The sequence below is a fragment of the Triticum aestivum genome, chromosome 5A (assembly GCF_018294505.1).
Source record: "Triticum aestivum cultivar Chinese Spring chromosome 5A, IWGSC CS RefSeq v2.1, whole genome shotgun sequence".
Taxonomy (NCBI): Eukaryota; Viridiplantae; Streptophyta; class Magnoliopsida; order Poales; family Poaceae; genus Triticum; species Triticum aestivum.
Genome location: NC_057806.1, coordinates 340,156,454 through 340,174,204, shown reverse-complemented (window position 1 = coordinate 340,174,204; position 17,751 = coordinate 340,156,454). Strand labels below are relative to the sequence as shown.

The window sequence follows — 17,751 nt, the reverse complement described above, 5'->3', positions numbered from 1 at the left end:
CAGCCCAAGGCTCCGAACTGCCACGTACCAAGCAGCACCTCCAAGAAGGAAAGCGGCGCTGACGACGCTGTTGCCCGGACATGTCCTAGGTTTCCCCTGGCACGCGGAGGGAGGTGGGGGATGGATATCACCGACACCCTTCAGGAAGGAATGGTGACACCCGTAGGTGTCACTACATCGGAGTCGAAGAACCGGCAAGGATTTCTCCCGCACTCCAACCCCACCGCCTAACCGGACCGGAGCCGACTAGCCAGACCGCCGCCCACCACCATGTGCCATCGCGGTTGCGTCACCACTCACGCCGCCTCACTGCAAACACCAACACGAGGCCAAGAGGACCGGAGAGAAGCGCCCCGCGGAGGGAGAAGCAACACCGTAGCCGAACGGGAGGGAACCACCTCCACCGCCGTCGTGCAGGAGGCCAGAGCCTCCGGCACCGTCGCGGTAGCCGTCGGACGCGGCAGCAGGGCATGCCAGGCCACCCCTGGCCCGGCTAGGCCCGAAACGGGCCCGCTAAGCCCCGCTGGCCACGCTGCAGCAAGCCGGTGATGGCGCCGCTAGCACCCAGCCGCTCATCGCCTCTCCCATGCCTCCCAGAAGCCACGAAACAGACCCACCCCGCCGCCGGCCTGCCTAGGCCCGGATGGCCCCGAAGGGCCCAGATCTGGGCCGAGCGGGCGCCGCCGCGTCGATCCGCCGCCCAGTAGCCCGCCCCCGCTCGTGTTAGGAACCCCCGCCGCCGCCCAGGACCGCCGCCCGGAATCGCCCCTTCCCGCGCCGGAGGATACCCGAGAGGGGAAAAGCCAGGGGGCCGCCGCCACCAGCATCGCCCGGGCCAGGCCCGCGGCAGGCGCCAGCGACGGCGGCAGGGAGGAAGGGGGGGAGGCGCGCGGAAGAGGAGGTTGGGCGCGGCCGGTCGCTCGCGGGGGTGACGCGGTCGCGGTCGGGAGGGAGAGGAGCGGGCTTTCTCGGGCTTCCCGTATTTCAATCTTCGCTTTAGGACCCCAAACTGCAGTTTTGAAGTTATATGACTAAACTGAAACCTTTAATAGTTTTAGGACCAAAAACTACAGTTTCAAAGTTATAAGACCATAAAAATACGGATAAAAGTTATAGGACTAAATTGACACACCTCGGTTTTAGGACTTATGATGCATTTTAGTCTTATTATTTTACATTCATTATATCTCAAAAATCAGGGAGCAATTCAATCATTATGTCTTACGTGCTGTTAAAATATAAACATTTCACGCAAATATTGTTTTGTTTTTGGCGGGAAGTAACATTTGGAGGCTCGTTTGATGAGTACAAATGGATCCGACGGCTAGGAATACCCAGAGAAAAGGCACCAAGTCTTTCTCGGCTCGACAACGAGAATGGCGGCGCTCCTCTTACTCCGAAGGCTGGCGGCCGGCGGCGCGGTGGCAAGGCTGCAGCAACCATACGCCGGCCTAGCCACCGCAGCAGCGAGGCAGGAAGCTCTAGACTCTACCAGCGAGGAGAGCGGCCGGCCGGACAAGGGGAACAAGAACCGCTGGATGGAGCTCCCCCCGTTCACGCCGGTCGATGCCGCCGCCGCTGCGAGAGCCATTTTTCGAGGGCAGGGAGGAGATGAGATAGAAGGGAGCTCCAACTCCACCGCCATCAGATGGGTCCGGCGATGCTGCCCCCACCTGCCCGCCTCGCTGGTGCAGAAGCTCTTCCGCCTCCGCAAGGTGCGCACCACATGCTCGACCAAATGCGCCAGTGAACTGCTTCCTCTTATGGAAAAAAGGAGTTTGTTGCCTAATCTTTACACGATCATCTAATTGCTCGCTCCTATTGTGTGGTCGCTGAGTTGAATTCCTGCACTTGCATGCACAAAAGACCTTACTTATCCAGAACCTCAGGCTACTGAAGGAAACACAATCGTTGGAGTTGTTCTCAATAGAATACCCTACTTACAGTACCTCAAAATCCAGTTCTCTGATCGGAGCTGAGATGGCTCGTTTTAGGCAGCAGTGCAGGCTTAGTTTCTCTAGCCTGTTGGCTGGAAGGATGGCTCCTGCTGTCCAGCAAATATGTGGCGTGCTATGTCTTCTTTGCATTTTTTTTGTTCTATATATTGTTGTACTTCCAAACAAAGCAAGCGGTGGAGGTTTCACTTGGTAGTTCATGAATAGATTGGTATCTGATCAACAGATATTTTTAGTTTTTCCTACTGGGTGTAAGTTTGTCCCTTGTGTGCATGCACTTGCACTCATAAACTACCAGATGATAAATGATATAGTTATCAACTTATCATCTCAGCATTCTTGAAATAATACACTGCACACTGTATGATTCACATATTTGCTTGGAAGTATGTTTCCTCTTTTAATTCAAAATGGCATGCTTCTTTTTATTAAACTGAGAGATTTGTTAAGCTCCATACCCTAGCCAACACAACCAAAAAGTCCGAGCTGATGGAAAGGGCTAGGCAATTCACACCACCAAGGTATAGCTCAAGAGGCCTATACATGGACACAAAGGGGGCCACAGCAATTTTTTTGGATACATTGCGAAAGCCAGGGCTTGAATTCAAGACCTTTGGCCCTGATACCATGTTAAGCTTCATGCACTAGCCAACACAACCAAAAGTCTGAACTTATGGAAAGGGCTAGGCCATCCACATATACACTTCAACAAGATTCATATACCAACATTTGGAAAAACGTCATCAGGCCATCAACATTTGAAGGCTGGTTAGAATTGTTACTAGAATTATTTAAATATAATTGCAGCAAGAATTACTTAAAAATATAAACAATTGCTCATGCACAAATTTGCCAAAGAGCAAAGCGTTCCCGTTTTGTTACCACTTACCACCAATATATACTTGAGGTGGTGGAAAACTGTGCAGACAGAGTTTTGTTGTGAACTGAGTATTCATGCAAGAACATGAGGCGTTCTTGCTGGATACTGTTTGTAGGTCTGAGGTACTCAAGTTTTTTTTGTTTTATTTTAATCTTGGTTAAGAACAATCTAGAGCAGGCTTCTGTTTGAAAATGCATGTTAAAACTGCAGTAGATTAGAAATCTACTATGTTTTTTATTTTAAATACCGTAAACTGTATGCTTTCTTAACGACTACTGTGATATTAGTTATTTTTCTCCATGAGCGATAAAATAGAAAGAATATTAAGAAGATCTTAATTGTGTTTGGTGACTGACAGGTTAAGAAGAATGCTGTGACTGCTGAGACATCTTCCACAGATGCTAGTGCTGAGCAATTCCGGTTGAGAAGGGTAACGAATACAATGTGTGAATTAGATATACCTAGCAGTCTAAATTAGAAATATTTGTGTTGTATCATTTGTAGCTCATTATACTTAGTACTTTTCTGGTTTGCAGACACATACACACTCATCAGTCAAATACATGAATAATGGTATTAACTGAATTTGTCGAGTGAGATAATAAATTTGAACATCACCTATTTTTACGTAATACTTAACTGAGAAACCTGGTAACTTGTTACCATTGTTTCTAAAATGCAATATAACCACTCCAGTCGACATGACCAGATAATGACACATATAACAGCAATACCAGCCCAAGGGATAGTGTAAAACACTAAAACCCAATGTATCAGTCATTCGCATTCATACTTCTGTCATTACTGGAAGTCATTACTGGAACCAGACATATAATGTTCATACTCTTTGCTGTATGGTCGCTCGGGTAAATATGAAAGAATTCGTTGAGCCTCGATTTTCCCTTTTTCGCCTGCCTTCTCCATATGATGTTGTGTTTCCAGTATTTTTTGAAGGGTGTTTCCAGTATTTCTTCATCCATCATATCACATTGTCCCATACTACATGGCCTGATTCTTCCTTGACATATGCTCTGTGTTTTGGTTTTGTTACTGCATAAAACATACTCCCTCTGTACCACAATACTTGTCGCTGGGGGATACTTGTCGCTGGGGGAAATCAGTACAAGTTCCCCCAACGACAAGTATTGTGGTACAGAGGGAGTATGTGGTACCACTATAGGATGTGGGATGAGATTATATAGCACTGTAAATCTTAGTTGGTACCATGCCTGATGAGATAAGAGAGCATGTATTTTTACTGGTCCTGAGTGCTCTGGCAGTATGTGACTTTGTTTCATTGTTGAAGGTTTCGGCGAAAGATCACCTAGTACCTGGCGATACCCTCTTTCTACCTGTTAATATTCAAGAATCTCCTGTTGCTGAGAAGGCCAGGAAATTTGATAACAGGAATGAGATTGATTTTTTACGTAGCCTTGAGATTTACAAGGTCTTGATTTTTCTTGTATTTAAAAGATTATTTTAATTGATTTGGGTGGTAAATAATGTTCGCTGGTGTTTGGAATTCTTTCAGGATAAAGCCATCATTGTGGTCAACAAACCCCCTGGAATGCCGGTTCAAGTAGGTGAATTTATGCAGGCTTAGTTTTTGCCTGATTTCTCATAAGATTTTACAGTGCATAATAAAGGTTTTCTTGTTTCTCTATTTGGAGGGTGGTGTTGGCATAAAAAACAGTATAGATGTGCTTGCCCCGATGTTTGAAGAAAATTCTTCTGATGCACCTCGCCTGGTGAGTTCGGTACAGTTCAGTTGTTTCTCACTTGTAGCAAAGGCTGTAAGCATGGAAGTTTTGCCTGTTGTATCTCCTTCGTTTGGGAAAAAAAGTACTTCCTGAGGGAGTATAGAATCGCCTGTCATTGATGTGAGCGTAATAATTAGGATAAAGGCATACCCTAAGCATTCTGAGAAGATAATGATTAGGGTAGTGTTGTGCTACTAAACTTTTTTTTGAGAGGAGCACAAGATTGAATTTGTATTTGTCAAGGTAGACCTATCTCAATTCAGTGAACATTGTATTCTGATTCAAACTAGAACTTGTAAGTCTCTGTTGGTAATTCATGTTTACATTCATGTAAATTAAGACTGTACTATATACTTTCGATAAGTAATATATTCTGTATAATTATTCAAGATCTCTTTCCATTTGTAGTATTGCTATATTTGGATAAACAACTTGTTTGTGTTGATATACGTAGAGTTGCATGTTTGCTGATGCCCTCATTTGCTTTTCAGGTCCACAGACTTGATAGGGATTGTAGCGGCGTCCTTGTTCTGGGTAGAACTCAACTTAGTGCTTCCATTTTGCATGCTATCTTTCGTGAGAAAACTGCTGATGCTTTAGCTGATGTAAGTAGTTCAGTGTAACTTCTACTGTGTTTTTCAATGCTCCTATTGAATTCCGCACCATATTATATACTTATCTTGATACTCATATATGTTATGTTGAAGGGTACTCAACAAGTATTGCAACGAAAATATGTTGCACTTGTTATGGGAACACCTAGACATCCCAAGGGTTTACTTTCGGCTCCACTTGCGAAGGTTTGTAGAATATGCGTTGTTCCTTTGCTGTTTCTATTTAGCAAAAATATTCTTTATAGTTTTGAAACGTGCAACTTCACTGACAAGAGATGTAGCCAGAAATAAACAATGAGTTCAAGTCAGATACAATAGATATTTACTTAACAAGAAGACACATCCTCTTTTTCCTCCATAAGTTAAGATATAAATTTGTTTTACTTTAAAATAATAGAAAACTAATTGAGTGTAGACAGGTGATTCAATTATAGAATTTCACATTTGGTATTTACCGAATTGTGTACTGTAGGTGGGAGATTGCGACCTTAGTAAATGACAGGAGTATGGGGCAATTTCCTCTATCCGAAAGTTGGATATTCCTCAGTCACATGTCATTTTATCCATCTCATGCTCAGAACTCTTTGTTCTTTCTTACGTCGTTTGTTCATCCAATACCTTGATCATTATTGTGATTTGTATCCCTTCGTTTATTTGTATGAAGTGTGGTTTAGCTTCGCGTGACTGTGATGACCATTAGTTTCGTGTATGATATATTGTTGGATTGTTTAATAACTGCAAAATCGTGACTACCTGAGAAGTACTTCAAGAGAACGTGCATCTAACATGGTGGTAAGACCTCCAGGTGTGGGGCTGCCAACCAGGCCGGTTCTCACAAAAAAGGCCCCTCGCTTAGTTTGTTCCCTATGCGTGTCAGATCACCAATTGCGCCACCATAGTGGGTGGAGCCAGTGTTCAGGACCTTTCCTCGACCTAAAAAGCAATGCCTTCAGGTTTCATTCCCAGAGCGTCGAGTGTTTTTTTAGAAGTACTTTGAAATACAAATCTGATGGTACAAGTTTTGTACAATGAAACCTATACATTGCTGGGGACATTGTTGGTCAAAATTAAAAGGTTATAATCTTAAAAGGCATGGGTGCCACGATAGAAATCAGCGGATGTCGTATTATTTTATGGAGGTCTGCTTTTTGCAGGTTTTATTACAAGATGGCAAGTCTGAGCGTCTGACAGTTAGAGCTGGTCCAAATACTACGTCTGTTCAGGATGCTTTGACAGAATACAGAGTGATTGAATCTTGCCCCCGAGGTAGGCGAACAATAATCTTGTCTATTGAAAAACAAACATTAGTTTCTTTTACAAAGTAAATTACTGGTAGCAGTTTTATGTCAAGATCTCAAGTTCTTCTGAACATATGATATGATAATTCAGTACCATAACGGAATCAGTATGACCAGTAGTGTAAGAATGCCAAACACTACAAGTCACGTGCAGACTTATGATAGTGATGAGAAACAGACTTACCCCGATTTAGTTTCAACATGACACACTTTTATATGAGTACGTTACCTTTTACCAGTAGATAATGATAAATTACATTAGAACTTATGCAGTTATGCATGACATCAATTTGCAGTTCCGCTGCATCACAATATACTGTATAAAATGGTAACAGCATTATGTTACTCCAGTTAAAAGGCACCCCCCCCCCCTCCCCCCTCCCAAAATATAAGGTGCGCTTAATTTTATGCCCTATGTCTTCATACTAATTTCATAAACAATACTGTAAACAAAAATCGAGTCAAAATCATAGACTTAAGACCATCAAAAGCTAAGCGCACCTTATGTGGGAAGGCCTGGCGCAGTGGTGAAGTCCTCCCCACTTGTGCCAAGAGGTCCTGGGTTCGAACCAGCCTCTCTGCATTGCACTTTGCAGGGGTAAGACTAGGTTCCTATAATCCCTCCCCAGACCCCACCTTGTGTGGGAGCTTCTATGCACTGGGTCTGTCCTTTACATAGGGCATAAAATTATTTTGCAGGATAAATACAACAAATACCATTCATATATGTCCAATATGTATACTTTGTTATATAGCACTCCCTACGTTCACAAACATAAGTTGTTTTGGATATTTCAATATGGAATACATACGGATTGAAATGAGTGAACAAGCACACTAAAACGTGTCTATATAAATCCGATTCACAAAAAAGTTGGAACATCTTATATTTGTGAAGGGAGGGAGTAGTAGTCAAAGTTGTGCTTCAAAGACCGTGAGAAGTCAAGTGCGCCTTACATTTTGGGAAGGATGTGCATCAAACAAGTGTGAAATGTTATGTGGAGAAAAAAAACAGTTAGTGAAAACCAGAGCATAGGCAGCAAGGTAAAATGGGTTAAAAGTAAAATATTCATATGGCAACATTGCTCTGTATGTTTTTCTAGCATTACAGTGTGATCTTTAGATTGCCCTGAGTGATGAGTATACAAACCAAGAAAAAGAATGCCAATATGACATGGAGTGTTAAGTATTAACCATCATCATTCTATATCATTGGGGTTTGCTAATGATTGTAGGGTTCACTTGGTTGGAACTATTTCCTCTTACTGGAAGAAAGCATCAGGTAATTTCAATCCCTGAACAAAGATCTTACAAAGTATCAGAATCACTCACCACTAGAAAACCTGATTTCTCCTGAAAACCCGCCCAGCTCCGAGTCCACTGTGCAGAGGTTCTCGGAACGCCGATCGTAGGGGACTACAAGTACGGGCGGCAAGCGCACCAGGACTGGACGCCTCTTCCCGTGCCGCAAACCGTCGACGAGGAACTGCTCAGGAAGCAGAGGCTTCCCTTTGGCCTTGTCCTGGGTGGCGGGAGCGTCGCGGAGGAGCAGCCTCAGTTGCATCTGCACTGCAAGCAGATGATGCTCCCTGATATCTCAACTGCCGTCCAAGGGTTGCAGTCTGAAGACGCCGAGCGTGACTTCTCGGGTCTCGAGAAGCTCAGCTTCGTTGCTCCATTGCCGCTGCACATGCGGCTGAGCTGGGAGGTTTTGAAGTCCGTTGACAAGTAATCGAAGAGTGGCGTCTGAGTCTGTCCGTTCTCTACGCCGACCTACTGTGATACAGATGCTGTGTTGCTCAAGACTATAGCCACAGAAGTTCACCAAAAGATCTCATTTTAGTACTATAGCACAGTGACAGCGGTTCCTTTTTTCTTTTTGTTAGGGAATTCACTATCCACCACATTTTCATTTTCTGTTTGGAGCCTTAACGCTCAAGGGATGTACTTTAATGGTTACATTGTTTTCAATCGGCAACATCGTTTATAGTAGATCACTAGTGATCTATAAACGATCTTATATGTATCTAACATCTTGTCAGCTAAGTATGAAGCAATCACTGAGCATGAAATTGTATGACACAGTTGACCAATATCATGGTCAAAATGCAGCTTATTGCACATCTCATCTTGGCACGATTATTGCACAGGATGCAGCTTATTCACTAAAATATGACAAATTATTGAACAGAAATATCTAGTCGATTTTGTCAACACAATACAGTTGAAATCAAATGCTTTCCTTCATCAGCCTTCACTGTGTCTCAAGAAAAATGCAAAAAAGACCGCGGAAGGTAGAGCCAGAAAAGCAGGCCAAACCGCCAAAGTTACATTACAGGGTATTTTGACAAGCTTGCAGTGTTAAAAGAAAAATGCTAGCTAATCCTTTGTTGGTTTTAAGCTTGGAGCTTCAAAATACATTACAGCAATGTGCCACTACTTCAGTGGTCCCAACCCTATCGATGCACGCAGCTTGTTCATCTCTATAATCTCTGGATCATTAGGATCTGGACCGTTCCCGCTGCCCTTCTTCTCTTTCTTTTCCTTTCTCTTCTTATTAGGCTCCTCCCTCGGACCATCCTCGGCACGCCCTCGAGGAGGACTGGCACTACCACGGCCACGCCTCTTACGGAGCTCTCCCACTTCACGGTCTCTTTCACGCCGATCCCGGCTCCTGCTCCTTGAGCAACTCCTGTGCCTGCCACGGTCTCTGTCCCGGCGTTCCCTTTCCCTGCCATCCCGGTCTCGATCTCGGTTGTAATCGTCATCTCGGGTCCGGTGACGGTCTCGTTCCCTATCCCTCTCTCTATCTCTTTCACGGCCTCTATCTCTGTCTCGATCTCTTTCCCGGCCTCTTCCATAGTCCCTGTCATGATCCCGATCTCTGTCATGATCTCGGTCCCTGGAAAAACAAAGATCAAAAGGCACAGGCAGTCATTATGTAGAGACCAAATCAACACACTGATAGCTAGTGCATGTATCACAGAGAAACATCACACCAAGTTTTCATAAGTATGTCAGTAACCTCAAACCACAGAATGAACATGCTGAGAAACTACAGATCATTTAGTCACATGTCAGCACCTCAAAACCATAGACAAAACATGCCGAGAAACAAGGGATCAATAGTTATTCAGCAATTGCCCCCATTCCCCATACCTATGAAAAACCTCTGGCCAAATAATCAAATCCATTTACATGACAATTAAATGGACCTGGTGCCTTCAGAAAGATATGTCTACAAAGCAGGTACTTTTTTAAGATCTTATCACATTTGAACATCTATCAGGCTTCCATTCCTAAAACAAATCTGTCCAACCCTGATAAAATATTTTGACCCACATAATTACTTTTACGCAAGCACCTACAGTACTCTCCACCATATGAGTTTATTTTCTCAAACAATAAGTCTACAAAATTACAGGCTATAAAATGGGCAAAAGTTCACACAGATGCTTAAGGGGAAACCATAACAATAACTGTAGTTTACTGAACTTAGAAAGTAGCTCAATGTTAAGAACATCGTACACTTGTGCACAGCTAATGAACATGACCAGCTATCAAAAAAATCATTACAGTTCTTTATGACATAATCCAAAGTTAAACCCTTAGGCAGTATCTCAATACATCCTTAAAAAGTGAGTTTCCAAAAATGACCGAATCCTTTTCTTCATTTGGTTATGAACAAACAAATCTCAAACTGATCTTATCTAGGCAGAGCATCAAGCTTAGCTATGCAATTATATCAGGTTCTATACATTTATACATGAAAGAAAGGCTTCTTAACATGGACTAAACAAGAGCAACAAAACCGATAAGCAAAATGTTCAAATTTGAACCACTGTGGATAAGAACTATCTGTTTGGTCCATCATACTTCTCACTGCACACTATCAGTGCAAAGAAACCTGGCAGAGCCATGATTATTCACTATAGGAAGCAGCTTGCCTACCATGGCTCTTGACATTAACATGCCATGGCAGTAACTCTAGTATGCAAAATAATGCAACTGCAATGCTACAGCATCAGCTTCCAGTATGATCTCCAGGATTAAACAACTACTCCCTCCGTCCCATAATGTAAGACGTTTTTTCACTCTAGTGTAGTGTCAAAAAACATCTTACATTATGGGACAGAGGGAGTATAATAAAAGCTCCTGCGCTGCTCTTTGGCCTTCTTAGCATTTTTACATTGCATACTTTCCAATGATTTGCAATTTCTGCTCTCAGATTATTTGCATTTTGGATATAATCTAGTTGCCAAAACCAAGATAGCAAAATGCTTATGGCTTCTAATTTAGTATATATTTTCCAAATTGATGTGGCTTCGCATGACATCACTAATACATATGATGTATCAACATGAAAAAAAAATGAGATTACTTCTATGCCCTTAACCAGTAAGAAGAAATAGAACATCGGTGACTTGAACTCTCAAAGAGCGTGTAAATCAACATCATACTCAAAACTTGCCGGAAATGAATATAAGCTCCTTTGGCTCTTATCTGATTTTTACTTTCATGCAAGAGCAATATGCATGCTAGGCACATTAAGCTTTGGGGAAAACACTTACAATAACTCGTTGGCAAACCCATCTGGCACCGCTACAAAATTCTATGAGGCTCTATACATTTTAGACACGATTAAAACAGGCTTCTTACATGTTTTTATAAAAGCAGATACAAAAACAAGCAAGAGCTCTTCATTTCAAAAACTCAAAAGGTTGTAAGCGGCAGAAAAATGGAGGATGTGATGAAACTGATATGATAAAGTTTAACATAAATCCGAATAAGATAGCAAATTTCAATAAGCGAAAATTTCAAATTTGGACCAGTTTGTGATTTTAAATCTGTTTGGCACATCATACTTCTCAACTGCACACTATCAGTGCAGAGAAACCTGGCAGGGCCACAAACATTCACTGTAGGAAGCAGCTCATCAACCAATGGCTCTTGACATTAACATGCCATGGCAGTAAGTACTAAGTGTGCAAATATGCAATGCAACGCTGCAATGATACAGCAACAGCTTCCAGTACAATCTCTATAGCTAAAAGTAATACAATATCAAAAGAAAATAAAGAGAAAGTCACTGTTTCAGTCTTGTGCAGTGATACAAGACAAGTGAACCTGCTCGTGCATGGCTGCCCCAGAAGCTCTTACTCTGCTTGTTGGTTTTGTGTTATTGAGTCACGTCCATGTATGAAAAGGATAGCTTACACGGATGTGGTAATTTTCCTATATATATTCTACAGTTAACAAAACCAAGATAGCAAAATGCTTAGGGCTTCTAAGTATATATTTTCTAAGTTAATATGTCTTAAGCATGACGTCACCAACATTTATCAATGTAAAATCAGTGAAACATAGGTTACTTCTGGACCCTTAACCAATAAGAAAACAGAACATCCCTTGGCCTGAACTCCCAAAGCACACAGTAAACAGAGTACTAAAAACTTGGCATCCGATGAATATTAACCAATCAGCTCACACCTGATTCTTCCTTAAGCACGAGAGCAGTACAGATGCATTTCAAGAAACAATAGATAAGTCGTTGACAAACCATCTATGTAACAAGCAATTCATATATAGCAGATACCTGTGATGCCTTTCGTGTTTCCTGTCTCTGTCCCTCTCCCTTTCCCTATCCCGTTCTTTGGTGGGGCTCCTTCCACGAAGATGGTCCTGTTAACACGTTAAAACAAGTCAACACCTCTGGTCAACAAATTAGGCGAATTGATTTAGATCATTTAGCAAGTATGCTCACCTTTTCACGAGTGTTAGGCTCGTCTACGTCCATAGGCTGTCCATCCTCCTTATCTTCCTCCTCTTCATCAAAATCGTCTTCAAGTGCACTTCTTCTAGGTTCTAGAGTTCCAGAAGCTTCAAGGATCCATCTGTTGAAAATATTCATAAAAATGAATTTGTGAAGCATCTGGAGCACATCAAGAGGCAAACCTGTATTTAAGATTACTGACTAGCGGTCAAAAGAAAATATCTCTAAACCAAAAACATATTACTGAAACACACATGACAACTGCTCCCTCCGTTCCAAAATAGATGACTCAACTTTGTACTAACTTTAGTACAAAGTTAGTACAAAGTTGAGTCATCTATTTTGTAACGGAGGGAGTATGTGTTTAACAGAGAGGGAACAATCATCAACTCCAATCTTTAACACAGAGAGAACAGTGAACAGCTTCAATCTCAAAAGGGGTAACTATCTTTTTAAGATGTCGCTAGTCTCAAAACATCAGCGAGAAATTGAGCAGTAGCAGATGGCAGGGTAGATGCAGATGTCGCAAACAAGATAAATTTCAACTGCACGGCAGAGTTTGGGACAGAGAAAATCAAACCTTTTCTGAATGCGGGGGAGGGCAGTGTCGCAGCTATAGTCCTTGGTCAGGAGCTCGTCAATGAATTCGTCAACGTGTGTCAGCGTGAATTCTGAAACGAATACAGATGATCAATGAGTAAAATAACCGCATACCCCCAAATCTGACATCTCATACACCTAGCTAGCTACCAGCATAAGTAACAATGTGATATCAAAAGAAGTAAATTTGGAGTGCATACTTCCATCGCTGAGCTTTTGCCTAATCTTGCGGTAGTCGTTGTAAAGCGGCTCGAGGTACTGGTAAACGTCGGCGACGGTGCCAGTGAGGCGCAGGTAGAAGGCCCCAAGAACCCGGACATACCTAGAGCAGAAACAACAAGATAAGGGCATCGGTTTTTCAATTCAATGCCTACCAGAAGCAGTAGAGGTAGAGGACGGAATCGACGAATACGTTAAAGAGGGAATTACTTGTAGTCCTCGTTCTTGATGAACTCGACGACGATTTCCTTGTCGGGCTGGATCTGGAGCATCTTGAGGGCGAGGCAGAGGAAGGGGGTCGGCCTGCGGTTGCCGCCGTGGGTGCCGCCGGTGTGGTCGAGCTCCATGGCCTTGTCGACCAGGGTCTCCGCCGTGAGGCCGAAGCACTGCTCCTTCCAGTAGTTGCTCTGGTAGATCTTGGCCCGCACGATCTTCTCCACCAGGTTCTGAGGGTTGGTGCCGTGGATGCTCCGGGCCAGGGGGTCCGTGCGGTTCGCCATCGTCGCCGGCTCTCAGGCGCGGGCGCCGAGGGCGGCCGAGGCGGCGGCTACGCCGCTCCGCTGGTGGGGGCGGGATTAGGATTGGGACTGGGACGGGGACTGGAATTGGGGTTTGCGGGCAAAACCCTAGTAGACGAGCCAGCCCCGCGGGAGCTTTTGAACCGACCTTGGCACCGGCACCAAAATACTCCCTCTGTAAACAAAGAACAAAGTGATCTAAACGCTCTATTTGGTTACGGAGGGAGTACAATGCAGTTTATTTTTCTTTTCCTTCTATTACACTTTCAAATAACATGATTTTACACTCTTTTCTCTTCTTGTTAAAAAGACAAATCTCTGCATTAATGAAACATCAGCATTATAAGAAAAATGTACTAAATAAATAATAAGATACGATCCAATCCTGGGAGAATCCTCCTGCCACTCCGTTCCACACATGCAATAGCACAACGATGTTGTCACGCCGGAGTTCCGCATTGTCAATGAAACAAGAAAGTAGTATCCACACACACAAGCGGGAAGTGTCGGTGACATTGATCCCAAAGGATCCACGGACTGGATGAGTAGAAGATGGTGGCTCGGTCACATATAGACGTCCGCTCGAGTCGACGAGATAACCAAATCTACGTCATTGATACCGAAGCACCATCGGCTAGACTACGACACACAAACTCTCGCTGCTTCCAAAACATGTCCACCTGATCTCGTCTCTGTAACGGGCAGCGCACTGACCATCGAAGCAGAAGAAGACGTTATTTAGCACCACCCCCACTACTAACGGAAGTGAAGTGACGAGCGGAGAAGACCTACCTCTTTGCATGATCTCATTTGTTGGATCTGATAAGCACGCATCAGCAAGCCAAAGAAAATGTCTGGGGAACCATTTGTTTGTCGGTGATGAGTCAAAGTATTTATCGGCATGCCTCCCTTTGACGCCCAAGTGGGCCCACAAAGCTCAAGAAAATCAACCTACCCTAGAAGGATTGCCATCGCCTCATGAGGAGACTTGCCACCATACAATGCCAATGGAACTAGGAAACACTCACTAATAGGAAAAAGAAGTCAAACGCGTTGTATATCAACACCCGGGTCGACTCCTACCCCTGCATGCCTTCAATGCACCAACATTGGAGGTCTTCCATAACATGTGTTATATAAGGGGTACCAAGGGCACCGTAGAACGGGACCTCTTCGTCGCCATAATTTAGTCTATACCACATAGAATGATTCCGGTGCTTATCTGTGTCAAAACCGGCGGATCTCGGGTAGGGGGTCCCGAGCTGTGGATCTTGGATCAATGGGGAACATGGGACAAAGGACACGATTTTTACCCAGGTTCAGGCCCTCTCTAAGAGGTAAAACCCTACGTCATGCTTGATTATATTGAAGTGTATAGGATGATTACAGAGTCGTTCTACCACGAGATCAGATGAACTAAACCCTAGGCTAGTAGGATGATGGTTGTTGTTCTAACCTCTACGGACTAAACCCTTCGGTTTATATAGACACAAGGGGTACTAGGGTTACACATGGTCAATTACAACAAGGGAAATAACATGTCGAATCTCCTATCCTGACTTGGAGGACACACCAAAATCTCCTGTCCGGATACGACACTGCCTCATAGTCCGGTCTTCCAGCAACTGTAGTGCGGCCCACCTGTCCGGCCCATGAAAGATGAGGCAGCGACCCGAGGACCCCCTAGTCCAGGTCTCCTTCAGTAGCCCCCGAACTAGCATCCAACGCCGGGGTTCGTAATTGTCGGCCACCCTGTGCGCCCCAAAGTCTTCGGCTTGCGAGGCGAGTTCTTCACCCCTTCCTTGTTCAGCTGTTTTAACAGTTCGGCCGCCGATGACCTCCTAATCCGTCAAGTCATTGTAGGACCCTTAGTATTAATTTTTATCAAGGGTTAAAGATAACCCTCGACTTCCGTTCACTCATCAGGAGGCAGACAGTCCAACACTCTTTTATAGAAACGCCCCTGGGACCAGAAAGCGTCCCCATATAACAGGTCAGGAGCGCGACGGCTGGTTAATCCATCCAAAACAAGAGGCCAAAGATCGAACCAAAGAAATTTTGGGTCAAATGGTCAGCGCCCTCATGGCCCTCTCCCGGGCGACTGGGCTAGCTGCTCGGTTCCACGCCTCTAGTTAAGCAATCTCCAAACGCAAGGATATCTTCCTGTTGCAGATCTCGTATCTGTCCACGCTGGATTAACTTCTATGAACGATGAGGCCTTGATACGTCTCCAACGTATCTATAATTTTTGATTGTGTCATGCTGTTATATTATCAATCTTGGATGTTTTATAATCATTTTATAGTCATTTTATATCATTTTTTGGTACTAACCTATTGACATAGTGCCAAGTGCCAGTTGCTATTTTTTTGCATGTTTTTACATCACACAAAATCAATACCAAACGGAGTCCAAATGCCATGAAACTTTACAGAGATTTTTTATGGACCAAAAGACACCTAAATGGGCCCTGGCTGCGTCTAGGGGGTGCTTCGAGGAGAGCACAACCCACCAGGGCACGCTAGGAGGCCCAGGCGCGCCCTGGTGGGTTGTGCCCACCTCGGGTGCCCCCGGACCACCTCTTTGCTCTATAAACACCCCAATATTCCCAAAACTCTAGGGGAGTCGACGGAATATTGATCCAGCCGCCGCAGAGTCCAGAACCACCAGATCCAATCTAGACACCATCTCGGATGGGGTTCACCACCTCCATTGGTGCCTCTCCGATGATGCGTGAGTAGTTCTTTGTAGACCTTCAGGTCCATAGTTAGTAGCTAGATGGCTTCCTCTCTCTCGCTGAATTCTCAATACAATGGTCTCTTGGAGATCCATATGATGTAACTCTTTTTGCGGTGTGTTTGTTGGGATCGGATGAACTTTGAGTTTATGATCAGTTATATCTTTTTATATCCATGAAAGTATTTGAGTTTCTTGATCTCTTTTATGCATGATCTCTTATAGCCTCGTATTTCTTATCTAGTATTTGGGTCTTGTTTGGCCAACTCGGTCTATTTATCTTGCAATGGGAAGAGGTGCTTTGTAGTGGGTTCGATCTATGGTGCTTGATCCCAGTGACAGAAGGGGAACCGACACGTATGTATCGTTGCTACTAAGGATAAAACGACGGCGTCTATCTCTACATAGATAGATCTTGTCTACATCATGTCATTGTTCTTATTACATTACTCCGTTTTTCCATGAACTTAATACACTAGATGCATGCTGGATAGCGGTCGATGTGTGGAGTAATAGTAGTACATGCAGGCAGGAGTCGGTCTACTAATCTTGGACGTGATGCCTATATAATGATCATTGCCGAGATATCGTCATGATTATTTGAAGTTCTATCAATTTCCCAACAGTAATTTGTTCACCCACCATTTGCTATTTTTCTCGAGAGAAGCCACTAGTGAAACATACGGCCCCCGGGTCTCTTTCTCATATATTTGCCTTTGCGATCTACTGTTTCTTTGCATTTATTTTTCAGATCTACTAAACCAAAAATACAAAAATACTTTGTTGCGCTTTATTTTATTTGCGATCTATTTATTCAATCTATTACAACTTTATGTCGTCCATGCACCAATTTCTGGCGTCGTTACCCGAAAGGGATTGACAACCCCTTTAACACGTCGGGTTGCGAGTGGTTGTTATTTGTGTGTCGGGGCTGTTTACGTTGTGTTGCTTGGTTGTCCTACTGGTTTGATAACCTTGGTTTCATCACTGAGGGAAATAACTACCGTCGGTGTGCTGCATCATCCCTTTCTCTTTGGGGAAATACCGACGTAGTCCTAGCCGACATCAGGCCTTCGCGGGGAACTCCCCTACCCCAAGCAAGGAAGAGAGGGTATGTATTGTGCCTTTCCTTCTACGAGGTCTAGGCTTCCCCATTCACCCCTTCTTGCGGGGCTTGCTAGAATTTTACGGGATCCAGCTTGACCACCTCACCCCCGGACCCATATTGCACATCTCCGGCTTTGTTGCCCTTTGCAAGATGTTCTTGGGTTGTGAGGCTCATTTTGAGTTATGGAGGAACTATTTCCGCCTCGCCTCCCGTACCCGTGGGGGATCAATTTTTGAAGTAGACGGAGCTGAGCTATGGCGCATAGCCTGAATGGGGTTCGATCTTATGGT

General features: G+C 44.0%; 2 protein-coding genes across 2 annotated transcripts; one reads left to right on the top strand and one right to left on the bottom strand.

Moving 5' to 3' along the window:
• Positions 1-1,343: 1,343 nt before the first annotated feature.
• LOC123103274 (RNA pseudouridine synthase 4, mitochondrial) lies at positions 1,344-8,587 on the top strand. Its single transcript, XM_044524805.1, has 10 exons — positions 1,344-1,715; positions 3,194-3,265; positions 4,142-4,282; positions 4,367-4,414; positions 4,506-4,583; positions 5,087-5,200; positions 5,303-5,395; positions 6,364-6,475; positions 7,743-7,789; positions 7,877-8,587. The coding sequence occupies exons 1-10, from the start codon at positions 1,377-1,379 to the stop codon at positions 8,237-8,239; spliced, it is 1,407 nt and encodes a 468-aa protein (XP_044380740.1). The 5' UTR covers positions 1,344-1,376; the 3' UTR covers positions 8,240-8,587.
• A 144-nt stretch (positions 8,588-8,731) lies between these two features.
• Positions 8,732-13,775, bottom strand: LOC123103275 (pre-mRNA-splicing factor 38). The gene is made up of 6 exons (XM_044524806.1): positions 13,310-13,775; positions 13,081-13,202; positions 12,861-12,951; positions 12,272-12,401; positions 12,104-12,189; positions 8,732-9,409 (listed from the first exon to the last, which is right to left on the bottom strand). Exons 1-6 carry the CDS (start codon positions 13,597-13,599, stop codon positions 8,944-8,946), a joined length of 1,185 nt encoding a protein of 394 aa, XP_044380741.1. The 5' UTR covers positions 13,600-13,775; the 3' UTR covers positions 8,732-8,943.
• Positions 13,776-17,751: the final 3,976 nt, after the last annotated feature.

What these genes read in the sequence shown, in the direction of transcription:
- LOC123103274 (XM_044524805.1), top strand. Translation starts at nt 1,377, where the DNA reads ATGGCGGCGCTCCTCTTACTCCGAAGGCTGGCGGCCGGCGGCGCGGTG. An exon ending in TTTCGGCTCCACTTGCGAAG is followed by an intron (nt 5,396 to 6,363) that starts GTTTGTAGAATA and finishes TGCTTTTTGCAG; the next exon opens with GTTTTATTACAAGATGGCAA. An exon ending in GATTGAATCTTGCCCCCGAG is followed by an intron (nt 6,476 to 7,742) that starts GTAGGCGAACAA and finishes TAATGATTGTAG; the next exon opens with GGTTCACTTGGTTGGAACTA.
- LOC123103275 (XM_044524806.1), bottom strand. Translation starts at nt 13,599, where the DNA reads ATGGCGAACCGCACGGACCCCCTGGCCCGGAGCATCCACGGCACCAAC. An exon ending in ATCAAGAACGAGGACTACAA is followed by an intron (nt 13,203 to 13,309) that starts GTAATTCCCTCT and finishes TTTCTGCTCTAG; the next exon opens with GTATGTCCGGGTTCTTGGGG. An exon ending in CTCCCCCGCATTCAGAAAAG is followed by an intron (nt 12,402 to 12,860) that starts GTTTGATTTTCT and finishes TATTTTCAACAG; the next exon opens with ATGGATCCTTGAAGCTTCTG.